This window comes from Pygoscelis adeliae, unplaced genomic scaffold (assembly GCF_000699105.1).
Source record: "Pygoscelis adeliae isolate BGI_AS28 unplaced genomic scaffold, ASM69910v1 Scaffold241, whole genome shotgun sequence".
NCBI classification, from domain to species: Eukaryota; Metazoa; Chordata; class Aves; order Sphenisciformes; family Spheniscidae; genus Pygoscelis; species Pygoscelis adeliae.
The window spans coordinates 4,140,530-4,162,383 of record NW_008824056.1 but is presented as its reverse complement, the minus strand read 5'-3'; the positions used below and the strand labels follow the sequence as shown (position 1 = coordinate 4,162,383).

Below are 21,854 nucleotides of genomic sequence, written 5' to 3'. Positions count from 1 at the left end.
CCCCCGATTTTTGGTGGTTCTGAACCAGCTTCTAAAATACAGTAATGGGTATTTGAGAAAACGATGTCTGCGAAGTGTCCCTTTTAAAAATTAAATCTTCTGTTCTTTGAGGGGCATGTAGTCATGGAGGTGAAACTAACTTGGAGACTAGTCAAGGAGGCTCCAGGATTCACAGAGAAATCATACAGGTCTCGGCGCTGAGGAGGGCTGGTGTTTCTGGTCGTGGCTGCTGCAGGGCTTGCCTCCCTTCCCCAAGCCACAATGAGAGCAAGAATCTGGGTAATAGCGTTAATTTGTGTGATGACCTGTTGGAGAAATGTAGCAGATGGACTGCAGTTGATGGATCCAGTGGGTATAGGTGAAGCAGTTGGGCTGAGGGCTTATTGCAAATTTCTGTGCAATAAAAGATGGGGCTGTGAAGTTGGATAAGGTAGGCCAGGATCATGGCCTTGACAGGAGTCAGAGAAATATCTTTGTTGCAGTTAGCCAGTATGTTGTCAGATAGATCTGTGGCCTCCGTGTTTGAGAACTTTTACATCGGCCTTATTGAGAAAACTTTGTCTGTATTTACCTGGCTTAGAAATGGATGTGTCATTTTTTTCTGAATGTGCTGTTATTCATTTGTCAGGGGATGCTGTGGTGAGATAAGCCTGCTCAAGAACAGTGTGCTATCATTTTTCAGGACTTTCTTGTACGTGTTGAATGACTAGTGCGGGGAAAAAAAGACAGCTGTATTATTTGAATGTTTTTTTTCCCCTGTGATATGATGCCCTTGACAGTACTGACTGATGGTTAACATTCATTTCTGTGTTGAACATGATAATAATGTGCTGATTATAAGGGATCCATAAACATGGTTTGACTAATAGAAACAATGGAGAGAAGGAATGTCATAGCAAAAGAGGAAGACTTTTTTTTTTTAAAAGTTATAGCTGAAATACTTCACTGTGTTACATTAGACAAAAACTTGTACTTCAGTGATGTAGGTCTGGCAGTGATGGACTCCATTTAATTTCTCTGACTTTTCCTACCTGTCCATGAGGCTTTTTTCTCTCTCCTGCTTTCCCTTTATCTTCTCTAGCTGTTGTATAGTAACTATCAGGAAAACTGTGTTTCTAAGTGGTTCTCATGTCCACTGTGCTTATATTCTGAAATGCCAAATTACAGCAGTTGTTATCTTCTGGTGGCAGTCATCAGCTTTGCCTTTATGTTGAATAATATATATTAACAAAAATAACATGAACCACATTTCACAGACTTTCTGTGCCGCCACAGAAGCCCTTGGTATTTATCTTTTGGGAAACAGATGAAAATTTGTTTTTAAACATAGATTTCTGTTATTTGGAGAATAGACTGATGAACTGGGAGGTCCTGAGTTGCAACTTCTACTCTGATTTACTGCATGCCAAGATAAAATAATTATAATCTCTGTCCACTTTCTTTTCCATCCCTATAAAGTAGGATTGAGAATATTTACCACTTTTCAATTTCTGCAAGAGCACTGCATACTTAATGTTGCAATGCTCTTTCAAAACTATGATTTTTTTTTTGCATTAATCTTCCTTTTATTGCCATTTTCGTTTAAAAAAATTTGTAATGAAAGCAATGTAATTCATGCATATGTACTAATCTCCATAATTTACCTTTGCTGATAGTGCAGCACGTTGCAGATGTGTTCCTTCACTTATCTCTGCAGTCTTGCCTCCCTTCTTTTTTCCCCTGTCAAATAGCTTTAGTAAACCTGTAACTTAAACAATTTGCTGTGTCTTTGTTAATTGTACCCATACTGCTGGCTGGCTGGTTTATTTAGTGTTAACTATAATAATGCAGAAGTCAGGTAGTGGGTAACACAAGACCTTATTGCATTAGAGCTCAGTCTATTATTACATAGGTGTGAATAGTTTTTAGCATCTATCTTAAACCCACAAATAGAGAAATCCTTTTAGTAATGTGATGAATTCACCTTCTAAGGATATCTTATGTGCCTTGGTTTTGTATCTGCTGTATAATTGAGTACTATTTAAAATATTTTGTTGTTTTCATACCTTTGGAAGGGAGGAATGTTAGAAGTTTTTGTTCTTTTTTTTTTCTTTCAAAGTGGAAGCATTAGGCACAGGCAAAAAGATAGATTCAGTAGAAATTCTGTCATGGCCATCATAAAATGAGAGAAATCAAGTGTAACCAATATTTTTGCTAAAATGAGAGGGCTCATTTAGCATTCCTCTGCTTATTTGGGGAGTTTAGGTTGCACAGGGAATACAAGAGCGAGCCTTACGAATGAGGCAAGAAAAGAATTGTATACTGGTAGGCTTCCCTTACCACCTTCCAAATACATACCTAGTACCACAATGGGTAGCCCTTCACATGCTATATGTTTCTTCTATTTTCATCTCTAATAGATGCCAAGTTTCAATTTTGTGTGCAGTACTTCTGAAATATTGAAGTCCTTAAAAAAAAAAAAAAATCATTTTAGCAGAACAGCAACACATGACAGTCATGATCCTGCATAAGATCCTATTTCATATTTTCCACTCTGTAGAGAAGAGATTTTAGATAAACAACACCAGGTGTTGTATGTATTTTTTAAAAAAATTGACAGCACCTTTAGAAAAGCCCAGAATAGAACTATTTCCATGAACATGCTTTATACTGAAAATTTTTAAGGCTACAGAACGTTAGTTGCTATAGACTGTAGAGAATTGTGTGCACAGCAATATGGGATTCTATAGTAAAATAATTTTCTGAACTACAAAAATCAATCCTGTATGATTTTGATTTGTTTACATCATAGTCAACGGTATTTTGACATTGGAATGATGCAAAAGGCACCTGCTAATCATGCAGCTAAACACAAATTCAGATAAATTAAACAGCCCTATTGTTAATGAGCTGGCTCAGTTCTTACTCACTTTTGTTAACATCTGAAAAAGAATGCTTGCAAAAATCCTGAATCAAGGCAGATACGTACTTGCCTTCTATTCTGGTAATGTGGAATATAAGCTGTGTCCTTATTTAAAAGCTGAAGCTACAGTTGCTTCTATATGAATATACGAATGCTATTAGGCTACTACTGTAATTCTTCAGTTTGGTTTTTTTATGATTTTTTTTTAAATGGGAAAGTATTTAAACATGATCAAGACTAATCGTGTGAGTTAGTTTGTTTACAGACTAAATGGGAAAAGCTATTACGCTGCATTTATTTGACTGACAGTTTTATGCATTTTGGAATTAAAAATGCTTAAGATTTTTTTTTTTACATCTGCAAAGAAAGTTTATTTTTCTCGGCAAAGTATATTGTTACACAGTTATTGAAAAATCCTGGTCAAGATGCTTTTTAGAACTTTAAGTCTTGAATTTTTAACATTTGTGCTTTATTTATTAATGATCTTATTCTGAACATGTAAACAGAAAAACAGTACATCTTCGCCTCTTCTCTGTCGCTGAACAACTTCATTTTGCTGATTCTCTTTCCCCGAAAACTGACTTTCACGTAATACTCAAAATTTGAGCTGATGATAGCAGTTTATCTTTTGTGCCTCTGCCTCACTGATGAGTCACCAGTTGTTATTTCTGTTAACTTTCTGCAGCTTCCTTGGAAAGCTCAGCTCCTTTGTTGCTGGTGCAGAGCTCTTAATTTTCCTACTGTGAGGTACTTAGTCTCCTTACGTGTACTAAACGGATACAGAACAACCATGCTAAGTTGCATATGAAAACTGTCTAAATACCTAATATAGGTAATTTTGCCATCTGTAGAAAAGCATTGGGTTTAGCAGCATGGTATCAAAACAAATTTTGAGCTGAGTTTCCAGAAATTCTCTCCTGCCATGTAGTTTCATTACAGTAAAGGGAAAGCTCTGCTACTGTTTGAGCTTTTGTGTTGAAGGACATCTCTTCTGAGTAATGCAAAATCTGCCTGCTTTCTTCATTTGCAAGCTTCTTGATAGCATAGGGTAAGCTCATGACCCAAATGTGGGCCTCCTGTAGCTACACATTTATTGAAATCTGCCCCATTACTTCCACCTTTTCCCCAAAACAACACTTTGACAACTTGTGTATTACATCAACTCTTCTGAACAAGCTTGGAGCGTGAATTGTGGTTCTGATTTGTCCCCAGTTGATCTCAGTCTCGCCTATGTAATCTGGACAGTGCTTTGGGAAGTAGTATGGGAATTACTATGGAAAAAAAAATTAAATTTGTGCTAAACAGTGTTGTGTCACAGATTACTGTGTGTGGTATGTGTATGTTGAAAGGTGAGCTAAGTATGTAAGAGATTGTTGTAGTATTAACTCTAGCCCTAGCACACATCAGTCTTATGCACTTAAATCTGACATCTCCAATGTCAGACCTCAGAGTGATGTGCAGCAATGAAGTTTTAGTGCAGCAAATAGTCCAGAAAAGACTTGATACCAAGTTTACTGAGAGAGGATTAAGGTGATACTGCGGGGAATGGGAGTAGAGAATTGAGTTGTGAGGATGACTGATGAGGTAACACTTGTGGGATGGATGGGGCTCAGGTTAGGTGGAATTTGGAAGGAACTGGAAGAGGTTGGAAGGAGATGGGGGAAATCTGCCCTTTGAGGGGCACTGGGAACAAGATATGCCATCTCAACCCTTCTTTCTTTTACCTTGAGTGACAAGATCACAGGGGCCTCATTTCTCTTACAGGGGTCTTTGCCTTGCTGTATGCCTCTTTCCGTTTGTATTTTGGTATATGAGAGAGTGAACCTTCTCTGCACATGTTCTTTCTGATGGGATCTACATCTACTTACCATACAGCAGAGGAGCTAGGGAAGTAAAACCCAGGATCTTAGCTAGCCCTGAAGATGGTGAAAATGCCAACTGCTGAGCACTGGGAAATTAAGAAGCAGCTGTGAAGATGGTACAGGTTGGGAACAGGCAGACTTAGTGGGCTAGGACTGCTATTATGAATACTTAGCCAAAATATGCAGAGTGTGTGACACAGTTCTTTGGGGCCACCCCCAGGATACTGCAGGCTGTATCTGGGGTGTCCTTCCTTTGGGCAAGGTGGGCCATATCATCTTTTTTTCCTGAGGCACTATCATTGGTGCCTTTCCTTATCACAAAGTGTATAACCAGGATGCAGACACCCTAGCACCACATGTTGAGCAGATGTCTGCCCTTATGATAGGATGTACAAATACGCATTGGATCATTTGACCCTGTAACTATACAGTCCCTCAACCAAACATGTGTTAGTCAAGTAATAGGAAAACTTGCAGTTTAGTTTGCTGGCACATGTGCTTCTAGCTGTGTGACAGGGAGGACTTAACGGGGGAGAGGCGGGCTGGACCAGACTAACTTTTTTCTGGTATGCTGTAATTTGGGCATCTAAAGAATGCTTCATGGTCAGGAGAGCGTGCAGCCCTAGCAAGCAGTTGCTTGTGAAGAGACGGTGCAGTACTGGACAGTGTTAAGACAGTAAGGTTCAGTTGTCTGAAGTGCTAATGGCATAATAGGAGAAGTACCATCTGGAAATAGCGAGTAGCAGCATTGGATGTGTCTAAGTTGCAAGAGGTGTATGAAAGAAGAGTTCACCAACTTTTGCAGATACAGTGGCTTTGTGCACATGGCCAGAACTTTTCCAGCCTTGATAGAGCTGAGCAGATACTCAACACAGCTCATGTCAAAGCAAGGGATCCAAACAGTGACAGGGACCCTTTCACTGCTTAAGTCCCTCTCAGGGCTTGATCAGGTAAGTATTCACAAGACACATAATGAAATACAGTTCCTTACAAAATGAAATGTAGCTACCTCTTTATTTTAAAAGATGTACTTTGCACTACTCACTGCACTACCCACCTTTAATAATATAGCCTAGTAATTGGCAGTCTTAGACAGGAATTGGGGGATCTATGTTCAGTTCCCTCCATTGTCTTCGAGGACTAAGATGTCCATTTCCATCTCCTTCCAGATGCTATTCTCTTGGGAACTTTGTGTGTCACATATCTAAAACTTTGACCTAAAACTAGGTTTGGGGAAAGGGGGAGATTTGGCCCTTTACCATGATTATCTTCTGATGGTCCCAAAAGGCTAGTTCAGAATATCACTGCTCCAACGGTCAAGTTTTCTTTTCACTTCCAACCTAATGATTCCTGGTCAGATGATAGCTCTTTTCTCTACGTGCCCCTCCCCCACCCCCAGCTTCTCTCTTCTCTGTCCATGGTATTGCTCCTCTGTGTTGTTTATAGAGAAAGCTGAATCCCCTTTCAGCCTTCAGATTGTTAGATTAAAATTATCAGGCTATTTTTTTAATTTATTTTTCTTGCATGATAGTTTCTCTGTTATGTGATCATAATATTCTTTCTTTGTTTCTGTTTGAATTAATCTTTTGAGGATATGGGTGGCCACGTTACAGACTCCTGAACAGTACTTACCGCTTCTGGAATGACTACTCTTGATGCTTCCTACTGTTGCATTTTTCTTTTTCCCAGTTTTATCACATTAGGAACACTGTAGTGATCAACCAGTACACTCTGTTTCTTCTCAATTGTTTGTAACTGGTGAAATCTCAGCTAAAAATTCCCAAGGATGTAATCCCTAAATGGATGCACTTGCATGTTATAGTACTGAATTTCATTCATGTACCATTATTCCAATTTACAGATTTTTCTGTGCTATCCCAGTTACCCTCTTGATGATGCCTACTTAATCGTGTCTCATATATGTATAATGGATAGGCGCCTTGTTTTTATATCAATATTGTTCCAAAGCAATTTTGTAAAAAGACAATACCGATAACTCTCCTCCAGCCTTATGAACTTCTTCCAACACCACCAGTAGCAACTTCCATTTATTCAGCTCCCTCTACTAATCCTCACTAATCTTACGGACTAGGAGCAATCATTTCACACATAGAACTTTACAGAATGTTATACCAAAGTCTGCATAGATAAGATGTGCCATATTTCTTATTTCTAGAAATCAGTTTGCAAAGGCATTGTCTACCTTTACTATGACCATGCTATATTTGATCCTGTTTTCTCTTTATCTACATAGCTTACCATTCATTAAGTGCCCTAATTTATGTTACGGGCCACTCTGGAAAGGGCATTCTCCTCCCCTTCTGCTGAGCTTGTATATTCTTCACAGAAGAGAATCCTGGATTCAGAGGGGCAAGGAAGGCACCAAAAGGTTCAAGACTTTCTGTCCTTGCCTGGAGAGAGAGAGGTCTTTGAATCTGTATGTGTTGAGGGAGGTGGTTTAAATTTAAGAAACATACCATGGATTTGTATTTGTTCTCTCACTGCTTTGTTCTGCTTTCTACTGTTTCGTCTTTGCCAACAGCTCTAGGCTGTTCTCTTCACCGGTTTCTCCACCCCTTTGCCAACAAAAATACCTGCTGTATAACTGTGAAAAGCATTATATATGTATGAAACTAAGAGATCTTCAAGAAATGTTGTTATTCAGGATATTGTGCCACTTCTGAAGAATTAGGCTAAAAAGCAAGTGCCTTCAACTGTCTCGAAACAAACATGCACACACGTTGTGGATGTACATGTTTGTGGAATAAGTTCTGCTGAATTTCCTGAAGTTTTCTAGCTCCAGCAGTTGTACCAGATGTTGGTAAGGCTGAAGGCGGTTGGACTTAAGTTTCTGAAGCTAAGGAAACGAAAGGTGGAATAAGGTCAGCACTGGTAAGGCCACATCTGGAGTACTCTGTCCAGTTCTGGGCTTCCCAGTACAGGAGAGACATGGAGCTACTGGAGAGAGTCCAGTGAGAGGCCACGAAGATGATTAGTGGACTGGAGCATCTCTCCTATGAGGAAAGGCTGAGAGAGCTGGGACTGTTCAGCCTGGGAAAGAGAAGGCTCAGGGGGATTTCTCCAATGTGTATAAATACCTGAAGGGAGGGTGCAAAAAATGGAGCCAGGCTTTTACCGGTGGTGTCCGGTGACAGGACAAGAAGTCTACCTAAATATTGAATATACATATTCAAGGACACACAGGTTAGGAGGGGAAAGTTGACATTGAAAATTGTGGTATTTTACAACTTTGTTTGCAGTAACATCATCTGTGAAAAGGACTGTACTGGTTTTGGCTGGGATAGAGTTAATTTTCTTCATAGTAGCTTGTATGGGGCTATGTTTTGGATTTGTGCTGAAAACAGTGTTGATAACACAGGGATGTGTTAAGTTACTGCTGAGCAGTGCTCACACAGCATCAAGGGCTGTTCTGCCCCTCACCCTGCCCTGCCACCGAGCAGGCTGGAGGTAGGCAAGAAGCTGGGATGGGGCACAGCTGGGACAGCTGACCCCAACTGATCAAAGGGATATCCCACACCATGTTGTGCTCAGCAATAAAAGCTGGGGCGAAGAAGGAGGAAGAGGTGATATTTGGAGTAGGGCGTTTGTCTTCCCAAGTCACCACTGTGTGTGATGGAGCCCTGCTGTCCTGGCTGAATGCCTGTCTGCGATGGGAAGCAGTGAATGAATTCCTTGTTTTGCTTTGCTTGCGCGTGTGGCTTTTGCTTTACCTATTAAACTGTCTTTATCTCAACCTATGAGTTTTCACACAGTTACCCTTCTGATTCTCTCCCCCATCCCACGGGGGGAGTGAGCGAGCGGCTCGGTGGGGCTGAGCTGCCCACCGGGGTTAAACCACAACAAGGGCATAAGCTGCTGGTGTAACTGCAAACTTGAGAGGACCAGCGTCTTACAGGAAATTGGAAAGAACCATTTGGATTGATGAAAGGACCATGTTGTAAAGCCCTTGATATAAACGGAACAGGAATAAACTGACTTCTAGAAAGCGTTTATATTTTGGTCATATAATGTATCACAACAGTGTACGTAATGTCAATACTGTCAGTAATGTATATCGTATTTGTGAGGTTTGAATTACAAAATAATGTAAACTTTCTCCTGTGACTAGACTATCATTCCTGATTATTCTGCTTTTTACCCAGTTGTTCTTGTTGCTATTTTTCTGCCTAAGTTTTCTCAATAACTTATCAATACCTGTATAGTAAAGTGAATCCTATATTTTAAATTATTTTATCTTACTTTTAATAAGAATGATAGGATATTATAGAGATAGCACTTCACACAGTTTAAAATGTTTTTATTAACCTGAAGGGAAAGTGAATGAGCTATAGTCCTAATAAGGAGAGAAATATAGCAGTCAACTACATAGCTTCAAAGAACGTGCCCCTTGCGTGGACAGGGAAGAGTAATAGTTTCTTCAACCTGTGAAACTAACCAAGAGAACCTGTATGCATGTGTTTGAAAATGTCTGTTGCAAATATTTTAAAGTTAAACTGATTCTCAATTATGTGCTGTAGGAGATGAATACGATGTATGTGCCATTTGTCTGGATGAATATGAGGATGGAGACAAGCTCAGAATCCTTCCATGTTCTCATGGTAAGCAGCTGTATTTTAGGTTTGGTATTAGTATTAAAACAGCCCTCTACAACACCGTGTCTGAAACCCACAGTGAATATGTTTATTGATTGATTTATAAAATTTGTTTTTGCTAATATGCAGGAGTGTATATACAAACTGGGAAAAGAGCAAACTTTTTTCTCTTGAAAGCAAAAAGGCTAGCATTCCCACTTCGCATTTTTCTTTGGATGTACACATGAAAGAAAATCTGGGCTTGACGCTGTCCCATAAATGTCTGTATTTAATAGGGAAACATGTTCCAGAGTTACTTTGTACAATTAAAAAAATGGGCTTTCACTTTCTCCAAGACAATTAAACCATAAAATGTAATTCAGCTATTAGTGACAGAGATATGGGTGAAGGGATATAGTCTGCAGACCACTGCCTTGACTGCACTTGGAAGTCAGTGTTGTCAGTGCAAAAATCAGTGGAATATTTTTACTGTGACAAGTTGTGCACTGTCTGAACAGTCTTTCTCAAATACTGCCCACTGCAAAAGGTGTATCTAGTAGTCACGTACGTATCTATCCACAAGACAAGACTGCTCTTAACGGCATGCGAGTACAAGAAGCATTTTAAGAGCTTATATCTAGAAATCTGGAAGACGCCTGGGCCCAAGAGTGTCTCTAAATTTAAACATTTTGATAAAAGCTGTGTAAAATCTATCAAGAAAGATGGGATTCATCCTTCCTAGCTTGAGACCCTTTCTCTACCTCCCAGTCCATTAATTATATTACAGCCATTTTGGCTGGGTGCAGTTTTACCCAGCTTTTTCTCATTAAATTTGTGCTCTAACCAGGCACTGCAACAGCAAATACCACATTACTAAGAGATTTTTAAAAAGTGGCAACTGATGTTACAGACTTACATCCACAGTGAACACAGCAGATGAGACTGAGCTTTGTAGGTCCTCAGTCATAAAAAACAATTTCAAAACAGTCCGACAAACAAAGAGTTCTCAGAAGAGAAAGAACAGATCCATAGCATCTGTCCCAGCTAGGGACTGCAAAGTTAACTAAACCTGATCACCAATATCAAAGATTGTTTCTTTTTTTTTATTTGTCAGCAAAAACACCACTGTCAGTTCTCATGGAGAACATACTACTAATGTGCTTGAACAGGTACTAAACACAACGTGCTTGCCCTTGTAAATACTTAGCTCTTTGCCAGATAGAAGTCTCTGTTAATAAGCAGAGCTAAGGTTTTAATACCGTAAGAAAGACACTTTCAAACACTTTTTTTTAAACAAGGCCAGTATAGTTGAGTGCCAACTGTAGACCTAACTTAAAATCCACAAAATCATGTGGTAATTTTATTTAATAACAAGGTGCTTCGATACATCTTGGTGGAGGTTAGAGGCATTATGAGGATAATGATGGTGGGCATGTCTGCTGCAAGGTGGGTATAACTGCTCAAGAAGCTTTTAAAGTTTATTTCGTCAGACGTGGCCCATTGCAGGACTGCTCTCAGATTCATTCAGTAGAGGAAATAGGAACTTACTGCATGTATCCATATGGCCGAGATCCTAATCTATTAGGCATTTTGTACATGAAGATAGACAGTCTGCATGCCAACAAAATTGTGACTAAAATTCTCTGTATGAGTTAAATTACAAAATTCTCCTGTGTTACTAAACATAAATACAATTTAGTATGTTTCCATGTCATTTTCACTTAGATAATGATGTATTTGTATTTTGTTTTCTAACAGCATATCACTGCAAGTGTGTGGACCCGTGGTTGACAAAAACAAAAAAAACATGTCCTGTATGTAAGCAGAAAGTGGTCCCTTCTCAGGGGGACTCCGACTCTGAAACAGACAGTAGTCAAGAAGAGAATGAAGTATCTGAAAATACTCCTTTGCTTAGACCATTAGCTTCAGTTAGTACTCAGTCATTCGGGGCTTTGTCAGAATCTCACTCCCATCAGAACATGACCGAGTCCTCAGAATATGAGGAAGATGACAATGACAATATTGATAGCAGTGATGCAGAAAATGGAGTAAACGAAGAAAGTGTAGTGGTTCAACTACAGCCCAATGATGAAAGAGAGTACAGAGTGGCAAATACTGTTTGAGACTACTAATGATGAATAGTGTATGAACAAAAGAATTCTTAAGGCGATACTTTACAAACCTTTATGTAGGGAATATATTTTAATCTGTAATCCATTTGGTTTCTTCAATAGGAGCAGCAGTTCATGTAGTAGTACTATGGTTAAATCATTACAGATAGATTTTTATTTTTGATTCAGGTATTCAGTCACATGTTCTGTCTTCTCAAAATGAACAGTTTAACTGGACTTCACAATGCTAATGAATAATGTTAATAGTTTATATCAATACAAATATCACACAGACTCTAAATGTATCTTGTTGAAATGGGATTTATCTGGAAGTAATTTTTTTCCATTTTGTAGCTACAGCTGGGTCATACTGATAGCAATATTTATTACATGTATGGTATGTGTTACCCCTTAAGCCCAACAAAAAATGTATTTGCATGTTTGTATAGAGTTTTCCTAAAAACTGTCACCACTACTGAAAGAAAAATGCAGAACAGATCAATATTCTATATGCTGGTGTATCAAAACAAAGCAGAAGAAATTCCACTTTTATTTCAAAGCAGTGATTCGAAATAATTCTTTGGAGTTTGCCACAGTATCTGAGTTGAAGCAGTTCCATTGAGCAATTCCTAGGATAAGGAAACTTAGAATATATGTTTAGTTTTGAGCAACTCACAAGGTAAGATCCACCATAAACACATTAATTATCCCTACTTGCTACCACGATGTAGTCTAGTTTCCAGTGATGATGTGGGAGTTGGGGGGGGGGGGGGGGACGTGACCAAAACACAGGTTTTGTTCCACATAGAAAAATAATTTTAGGTGAGTATTCTATTGATTCTCAACTCATATACCTCTTACTAAAGAGCATTTTATGCTGCATTAGTCTGCTAAACTATGTATATAGAAAAATTGTTCTTTTCAAATACCTGATTTGAAAACAAGTGCTTATAACTGTTTAACAGAACTCAGTACTTACCAGTGTATCACGAAAAAAGTAAATGCTATATAATACCTCTGTAACTATGTAGAAAGTAAAAACATACGTATAATCAAAATGCAGAGTTTTTTTTATATGGCCTTGAATAAGGAAAGCTTGAAAGAATGTTAATAAACATGTTTTCCACTTTAAGTATCAAAAGGAATTTATTGAACTTTTGCACTACTTACATTCATTGTGTACTCTTCTGCATGTGTTACTAAGGGTAAAGTAAGGATCCAGAACATGCAACTGTTAAGATCCCTTAGTAAACATTAACCTACATCGTGCTGTGTATCACAGTATAAAGTGCTGTACTGATCAGCACTATATGCAGGAGGACTAAGCTACATAGAAAACCTTAATTTTTGTTCACTTTTAGTTTGAGGAGAAGTTTGAATCAGTCTGGGTCTGTACATGTAATTTGTATGGGGGAGAGGGAAGGAAGACCAGAGTGCTATTAATATTTCCTGCCCACCTGCCGACACCTTTAGAGCTGCAGTCTGTGAGCCTGTGTTCTGGAAGTCAGAAAACACCAAATCCCGGACCAAGGCGATTACAGGTGAGGTGTTTCCATTTGTTATTTCTGACCTAATACAGAGTGCAGCTACACCCTCCTTGCTTCAGCCTGGCAATGGAAATCAATTCTCTGGGACTGGCTAAGAGCAGAGAGAGTTTATTTTGCAGAATGAGGTGTGGTAAAAGGATAATAATGAATGATTCATCTTCAAACTACTGCCACCAGCAATCCATGGGGTTAATGATGAACAATGTATTATTGTATTTTCACCATGTAAAATTCCACTTCAGCTTGCTTATGTCTAGTGAAGTCCAAATGTGAAAACTGATTTCTGAAAACTTACTAAGCTGAAAGATGTTTCTTAAAATAGGTTCCTGCTGTTCATACATTATGAGTGCATGTGTTTATTCTTAATTGTATTTCAGGCACCCCAAAACCTGAAGAGAACCAGAACCATGAACATAAACTTTATAACATACGCTACGCGTAATTCTGCTTGTAGTATTTGCCGCAATGACAAAAGTAAAATTACACTCTCTTTATCAGTTTCTCACCTGCTATTCTCCATGCTATACACAGAAAATGTGTGCAGCAAAGGATAGTCTGTTTCCATCCCAACTACACTGTAGGTTTTTTTAAAAAACTGTTCCATTGTCTAAATTTCCTAATGGTATTAATGTAAATTTTATTTCAGCAGGCTTTGGTAGTAAACATTGTAGTGCTACTCCCCCTGCCATACCTCCCTTGTGCCATAGATACAGTTTACTTGTCAGTTGCCATTACCAGTGAGAATGAAAATTAAAGAAGGAGTAGCACTTTATTAGAAATACTTTGGAAGGTTAAGTATCTCTTAGCATTTCTAAGTAGAACTCGCGTATTTCATTAAAACTTGCTGGATAAATCTTGTGTCTCAAAAGGTATGGCCTGTCCAAACCCACAGGGAAAGATAAATGTGGATTTTTCTTCGGGCTATGACCTACTACATTATCCACATGAAGTAGCACCGTTTCCTCACCATACGCCATGAACAGATGAACAGCTAACTCCCAGGGTTTTTTGCTTATGTCAAGTCTGTTGATCTAACTTCAGTCTCTAGCTTTCTTTGAGAATAGGGTGTTGGTGCTTTAACGAGGTTCATACTTGATTGCCTAGTTGAAAAAAATTTCTTCTAATAAGTAGTTGTAACTAGCGCCTGAAGCTAAAAGTACTTTTACCATTTAGCATTTCTCTGAAGCACATCATCTCTCTGCATAAAACAGTGTAGGTATCATTGGCAGTTACCACAAAATATTATTTGTATGACCAGTATAAATAGCTCCTTACAAAACGAGCTTGCACCAAACCTTTCATTGCATAATGAGAACAAACTACTTGGAAAAGGAGCCAGAAGAGGAGAGGAATTAAAATGTGCCCTCAAAGGGAAAGGTGAGCTTTCATTTGTTGGGGGCGGGGTGGGAAGAATCCAGTAAAAAGAGACTGGAAGAAAGTGATGGGTCTGACAAGTGTTTTTCTTGACAAGTCAGTAATCAAGAAATGGAGAAGATTTAAATAGCAAAACAAACAATTCTCCTCCCCCCCCCCCCCAGTGCATGATGTTCGGAGTGTTCCAGGGCCAGTGTTTGAACAAACAGTAATAATGGGTACCTACATGCAAAATAATACAATGAATATTAAAAATTTGATAATGTCTAAAAATGCAATGCTGTCAGCAGTTCAGAATAGTTAGATCTTTCTACTGAATTCTAACAGAATTCTAAATAACAAGTTTATTACAAAAGTAAGACCCTCTGAAATAATACCAGCTAATAAGGGCTGGTATAATTAAAATCTGTCTGTGAATTATTATGGTGCAGAAAATAAGCATGCTGACAATTAACTTCATAAATGTATTTCAGAGAAAGTAAGGGACTGGTTAGAATGGCCTGGAAGTCAGCATTAAAAACTTGTAAAGCCCTGATGTTCTGCACGTAAATGCAGCCCTCATCATCTTCCAGTGTGTGCCATGCAATCTAAGAGGCATAAGTAATTGGGGATAGAAGTAAACCTTCAGAAAGTGAAGCAATTCGGTCAATAGTGAATGATCTTCCTGAGTTTGAAGAGAGACTGAACAACTTGAGAACTACCCTTAAAAAACCAACCACCCTTTGAAGCAATTCTGCCTCTACTCTGTATTGCTCTTGGTTTGCACATCTTTCCTACTCCCTTCTCCTCGTCTTTTTTAAAACACCAATGTAAGTTCTGTACTAATGTCAGTTCTGTTCTTTTACCCAAGCCTTGAATAAGAACATATGCTATAAAAGAAAAAAAAAAGGGAGGGGAGGGTGGGGTTGGGTGCTTAGCTTCCTTATCATGTAAGGATGATGAGCTAAGGTGCTAAGCTTCCTTATCCTGCTGATGTAAGAGAAGATGCAATACTTCTAAAGCATATATGAGCAATTGGAGAGCTTTTTTATAAAATGGCAGGCGCTGTAAACCATAATGAGTAAGTCAGGAGTTTGAGAGCTCTACTGGAAGTTGAAGAGCCAGCAGGTATTGAACACAGCTGTATGCAAGTGAAATGTCTAAAAACGACAGCGTTTTTCATGGACTAGCAAGAGGGTAAAAAAGGAACAAACCACGAGCACAAAACCCACCAGAACTATACAGGTCAGGCATCTTCACTGCCACAATGTATGAATCCTTTTACTAAATCCTGAGTGGTAAAATTGTGAGAGGGGATACAGCCTAATAAACTCTGTGACCGCTGAGGTGGTTGGAACACTACTGAATGATGTAACGTGGGATGGCAGGTGAAACCTTGAGCGGTGCAATCCTGCCCATTACAATAGGAGGACAATAGGTGCACAGTACTGCAGAGGACTTGAATTCAGCAGATAAAATCAGTGACTCACATGGAACTTTGTAACATCTAAGATTAAGTGTTTCACTGTATCTCTTCTAGTAACTTTTTGCAAGGAAAAAAATACTAATGCAAATTTCTGACCTAGGTCACACTTCAGTGTTCAAACCTTTAGCATAGGAAAATAACCCTTTGTATTTAAACTGTCTATTAATCTGGAAATGGGAGTTACATGTAAAATTTGTTGAGAGTCCAGGTTATTCAAGAAAGGTATTTTAGGAAGACCCTAGCAAATCAGGTGCACAGACACCATTCTGCTGTGGAAATTCAGCAGCAAATGCATCTGAAAAAGTAATTTGAGCAACACCTGATTCTTACCAAGAAAAAGTATACAGGTGACATACAGATGACCCCTGCAGCCACCTGCTCAGGAGAGGGGAATTGATCAGAAAGGAACGATGTTAAATAAGGCTATTCCTGCCTCTGAGATGCCCTTACAGTAAATTCCAGCTACGGCCTTACTACAGAAAGCTTTAGTGACAGACACACACTCCCCCAACCAGGAAAGAAAAAAAAAAAAAATCCTGCACTCAGAATGCGAGTGCAATTTTAAACTGGGTTCGGACAAAGTTTAGATACAGAGCAAAACACGGATTCACACGCTAACATAATTTTATGGGGGAAGTGAGAGGTTCGCATGCTCTGTACTAGTTACTACTAAATGAAACTTGCTTAGGGCTAGGGGCTTGTTCTACTGTGTTCTAACTTTAGCACTGAGAGCTCGAAGATACAGTTCAGACACTAAGTAGTGTCAATAGATACAGTTCAGTCACTAAGTAGTCCCAAGATAAACACTTAGTATATAAAGGTTTTAGTTAGACGGGGATCTAGTGACAAGCAAAGGAGCGGGTGCAACACTTACACTGAAGATTAAGATGTAGGGGAAGATAGGGGAGAACAAAGGCATTTTAATGGTAATGCCCAAGCAGGACACAACTGGCATTGTTGGACCGAGAAAAGCGTAGCCTTAGCTAAAGATTAACCTCCTGTGGTTTGGGCTTTTCTTCTTTCCCCATCCCCCAAGCTCCCATTGTTCACTGTTCACTATCGCATCTCACCAGTGCTGTTTAAAAGGCACTTGTTTGCAGGGCCCGTGTTTTCAGAGTACTTGGGTAGCAGAAGTACCAAAAGCCAGGTAGAATTCTTTTGGGGTCGCAGAGACCTTAAATCCCTCCCTTCCCTATTCGAAGAGATCACATGGCAAAGGTTTCAGGGATTGCATATTAGGTATTCACATGGCAGGGGAACCCCCTCGCCCTGGAGTCAGATAAATGCCAAGTTAAGTGAAGTGACATGAAATCATCTCCCAGTTTAAGATCTAGCCCAAACACTGCCTGGCCTTTGACTGAAGTTATCACACTATTGCTGTCTTACAAAACTTACAACTGCACTTATATCTAGTATTAGTGTAGTCAGCCATGCAATGAAGAAGGGCCTCAGAGAATTGCTGTGGGCTGGAAAAAATTACCAACAGTCTGATATTGTTTGGTTGGAATAAATTTATTTCATCTGTCTGTAAACAAGGTGTTTTTAATAGTTATGGCATTTTTTGAAATGCATATTAAATCAGATGAGTTAGACTGTATCCCAGATGTAACAAAGTGCAGGGAAAGAAATGGACAAATCAGCAACAAGAATTTGTTTAAATCTGTACATTATCCACAAGGCCCAACAATAGAAGCAAATACTAGAATGTCCCTAAAGTAGTGCCATTCGAAAGAAACCCTCGTAGTCAGTTAAAATCCATCTCACAATAGCAACAGTTCATTTTTTTTTTAAACAATAGTATGGCACAGAATACATATTAAAAAATTCATCACAAGACAGCCAAGTCAGTTATTCCAACCAATACCATCTCCCATTTATTCTTTTGTATACAGAGTTCTGCAGTTCTCTTTAAATGGACATACAAGTTGTTAGTACCGTGCCTGAACTGAGAGTTTGGTTACAGACATTTCAGATGACTAGTGCACAAGGCAGTTCACTCCATAATTTCTGCAGCAAGGGTGTGACAGGCCGAATGAAGATTTTTAAATTTGAAATGGCATCATTTTAACAGTTTAGCTTTCAAACTACCAACCTTCATCCAAACAGTGACTTCAGAGCAGCAAAACTCTTTACCAGTAAGTGATCTGGCAGAAAGACTGGAGTCAGTCAGAGCTCCCAGTATAGCTGAAGGTGGCAGTTTTCCACAATGACATTGCAGTTTCATATTAAAAAACAAAAACAACAAAAAAACCCACGACCCCCAAGCTGCAAATTAAAATTGGTCCTATGAAAAACCAAAACCAGACACACTCCAGATGGTTATGTTGGGATATCTAATGTCCATAATGGCATCCTTTTACAATTCAACTACAGAACAGGAGCTGGCAAAAAAAAAAAAAAAAAGTGCCCGAGCTATTGCAATGATGGAATGTCTCTGGGGATTCGTTCAGGATGGTGGTTTTAAGGTCATGGGAGGAAGTGCATCTGTACCCTTTCATAGTTTTGTGATTGCACTTGTTAAGCAGTACAAGCTTCAGACATCATGAAGGAAAAAAAAAAAGACTTGAGCCTACAGTGAAGTGCAACGACAAAACTAATGTCACATTAATAGCTTTTGAGTGGGAAATCGGTTAAACAAACCAGGCACTATAAAAATGGGTGTAAGCAAACAAATGTGGATTTTAAAAAAAAAAGAAAAAAAAGAGGGACAGAAGTAAAGATATGCATGCACTTTTTTCCTCCCAACCATGCTCTATGAAAGGAAGACTAGTGAGCTGTGTAATTGCTCAAAGTGCTGAAGAGGCATTGATCAAATTAGATTGTACAATCGGCACCTTGTTTAGTATTTAAGTTGTTTTAGTTGTCAATATCACACTAATTGCTAAGACAAAGCAAAGCCTACACTTGGCATATTCCCCTCCCAAGTTTTTCAAGGTATCATGCATATCATCTTTGTGGTGCAGTAATGGTGCCAGATACGGGACTTGGTTACATACAGTGGTTAACATATAAATGAACAAAGGGTAACTGGAATTATGACATTAGGAAATGGGTAAATAAAAAACACAAACTACCATCTACAGTCTGGTAGCACTGAACACAACTGGGTGGTGGTGAAGACAGTTGCTAGGTGGATGGGGAGAGGCTGCTTAGACGTCAGACCTCCTCAGGTATAAAGCCAGTTCATATGCTTTCTTGTTGAGTGTCCCTCCATGGACACCTTCCTTTCCCATGACTATAACCAATGCTGGAGTACACAAGGAAACAAAACAGAAATGAACAGAATTAAAGAAAAAAAAAAAACACAACACCTTTCCCCACCAACAAAGGGATACAAAGGAGACACAGGTTCATACCCCATCACCCTGCATTGCTAATAAAGTTTCCAGAATGTAAGGTTTAAAGCTCACCGCCAGGAAAGTTTAATAGCAATCTTCCCCTAATACAGTCTGCCTAGCAACTAGAACCCAGAGTCTCTCAAGTATTTTGCCATTGAGTATGCCTTCTTATTCAATCCGCCTCCATGGACCCCTTCTTTGCCCATTACAAAGACCAAGACTGAAAGAGAAAAGAAAAAAGTTTTAAAAAGAGTGTGTTAGACAAGGAAATAATGCAAGTTTTAGGCAGTGCAATAAACACACTCAAATTCAAGATTTAGTATTTGGGTATTAAGCTAGTTTAACGGAGTTTTGTAAAAATACAGATGTAGACAGGGCTGGGAGAAGGCATGAGTTATCCTCGGGATATGAAGTAACTATGCAAGTCATAAGAGTTCACCGCTAAGAAAAATGCCACCAACTATCTCAAAAAAGCATCACAGTGCCTCTCCACCATCAGCACCATCCGTCATCACCCAGCAAGGAAACCCTGGCTGCATCCCAAAAAAACAAGGGGGGGGAAAAAAGAAGTATTGTCAGGGACAAAAGTAGTAGTATATGTAGAAGAACTGTGACTCTAAAGAGCAGAAGAGGGAATATTCTTATATCTGTAGTGGCCACTACGGGCGTTAAGAACCAGAGTAACTGCTTTGATACTAGCAAAAAAACCCACGGGGTCAGACTTGGGCTAAGACTTTTCATGCAATAATAGAACTATAAAACATGCTTTTTGCAGAAGACAAAATGCAGGGAAGATTTTAATGCTGACCCTCTAATCCCACAATTTTGGTGAGGTGTCCCAATTGTCTCACAAACAAGAACATCCTAAGGCTCCTCAACCAGTAAACACCACTTGCAAGTTGCCAGCAGATGTCACCAGCAGGTACACGGACACAATAAGCGCTGTGCTTCCACAAGCACAGTAATTGTCTCCCAAGCTAGGAATACTGTAATTGGAAATACTGCAGTCAGCCTACCTACAGGTGATTGTACATCTACATAGCAATTTGCTCACAAAAAGCTTAAGACAGATGGTTCTCGTTGGCATTTCACAATTTGCAGCAGAGTCAGAACTCTGCTTGTTTCATTTCAGTGCTACAAACATTCTTCCTGTATCACTGCCACCCGGCTTTAGCCTATCAACAAATTTTGCTCTAGTTTTGGTTTTATACTTGTAAGCAAAAGTCTGTTGCTCACCAGTTTGACCTACAGCCAGCCAAAAAGTGCTAGGCCAGATATTTTGAACACAAGGCATACTACTCGTAGCCAGTATTTCAAGGCACATTTTCTATATCCAAACCTAGTGCCTTCCCCGTAATGTTTTACTAGAAGTTAAATGAGGCATACGAGCATAACGCAAGCTTCTCACTGATACCAAATTGGACGGTCTTTTTTGCCTGAAGACAGACTTCAGAGAGCTCAATAGCAAGTGCAAGAAGAGTTAGTGTAGAACTTGTTAAAAGGCAAGTAGGAGTAGCTCATACAAGGAATTCACGTCTTTGCAGAATAAACTTTCCATTGCAAAGTTTACAACAAAAAAGCTAGTTTCGCTACCAATCATTAATAGATCCCTACCATAAGCTTTAGATACCAAGTTATCATATACTTGGCAAGCTTAGTTCAAGCTATAGCCTGCTCTTTCCTGCTTGTCAGAGATCTGCTAACCATTTCACAGCCTAGCGCCCAGCTGCGATCACAGGTAGGAACAGGGACAAGCGTAATTCCTAGGCTGAAATCTAGTTCGTCAGCCAGACCACTGCCATCCACCCCCCTTACGTCACTTCCTGAAATTAACCATTAAGTACAGGAGTCTGGTTTTCTTAGTAACTGGAGTCTACGCTTAGGGTCACATTCTTAATTCAGTGATCTGAAAGTGAAGAAAATCATGCTTACCTCGGCCAGCTCTGCCTACAGCAACATTGTATGTTGGCTCACCACCTTGACTCTTTGTCCTGATGTCCATTGTGCAGTCACCATCAACATACAGGCTATCTCTGATCACAGAGCACTTCTTTGCACCAAGGGTCAGACCATTGGTGAAGAAACCCTCTCGGTCTTTTCCTACAATCATATCTATTTCTACTGGCTGTCAAAGAAAAAAGTCCACAGTTAGCACGGCAGTATTTTATTGTTTAATTTCTAGTTAAAAAGCATCCTGTCTCACACTGAGAGGATGAGACGGTAAATTTCCCCTTGTTCCCACCAGGAAGTGCTCCAGAATACAGGGCTTTGTTAGTCACAGTTTATTGTGGTTAAATAACCACTAAATAGTGGTTTATTGCCACTGTAAGCAGTGGAACCGCTGCCTTGGAACACTTCACAGCCCAAGTCTGCAGTACTCCTCGGATCCAAGTTCCCATTAAAGGCGGTAGTGCATGATTGAGACTAGTTAAGCACAGGATATATGCCTCTCGGTGACTGAATGCACCAGGTTAGACGCTAACTTTGCAGAACCGAAAAGCCTGCCAGCACCTGTCCCTGAAAGATCAGCTCAGATGCCACCCGACTGCATCTGCCCGCAGCGACGGGGCATTAGCTCAGCCCTCGCAGAGCAGCTGCGGCGCCCCCCGCAGAGCTCGGGGCAGCTCCCAGCACGCGGTGGCCAAGCCGCCCTCTGCAGCAGC

At 39.6% G+C, this 21,854-nt stretch overlaps 2 protein-coding genes across 2 annotated transcripts in view; one reads left to right on the top strand and one right to left on the bottom strand.

Annotated features, from left to right (window-relative positions):
* RNF13 (ring finger protein 13) overlaps positions 1–12,599 on the top strand; it is a 45,920-nt gene extending 33,321 nt beyond the window's left edge. The window contains exons 9-10 of the mRNA XM_009333974.1: positions 9,303–9,383; positions 11,115–12,599. Of these exons, the coding sequence (XP_009332249.1) occupies positions 9,303–9,383; positions 11,115–11,479 (446 nt within the window). The 3' untranslated portion in view covers positions 11,480–12,599. The remainder of the gene's footprint in view (positions 1–9,302; positions 9,384–11,114) is intronic.
* A 4,747-nt stretch (positions 12,600–17,346) lies between these two features.
* Positions 17,347–21,854, bottom strand: part of PFN2 (profilin 2) — a 9,832-nt gene continuing 5,324 nt past the window's right edge. Inside the window, exons 2-3 of the mRNA XM_009334006.1 lie at positions 21,124–21,316; positions 17,347–19,411 (exon numbers count right to left, since the gene is read on the bottom strand). Coding sequence (XP_009332281.1) covers positions 19,314–19,411; positions 21,124–21,316 — 291 coding nt within the window. The 3' untranslated portion in view covers positions 17,347–19,313. The remainder of the gene's footprint in view (positions 19,412–21,123; positions 21,317–21,854) is intronic.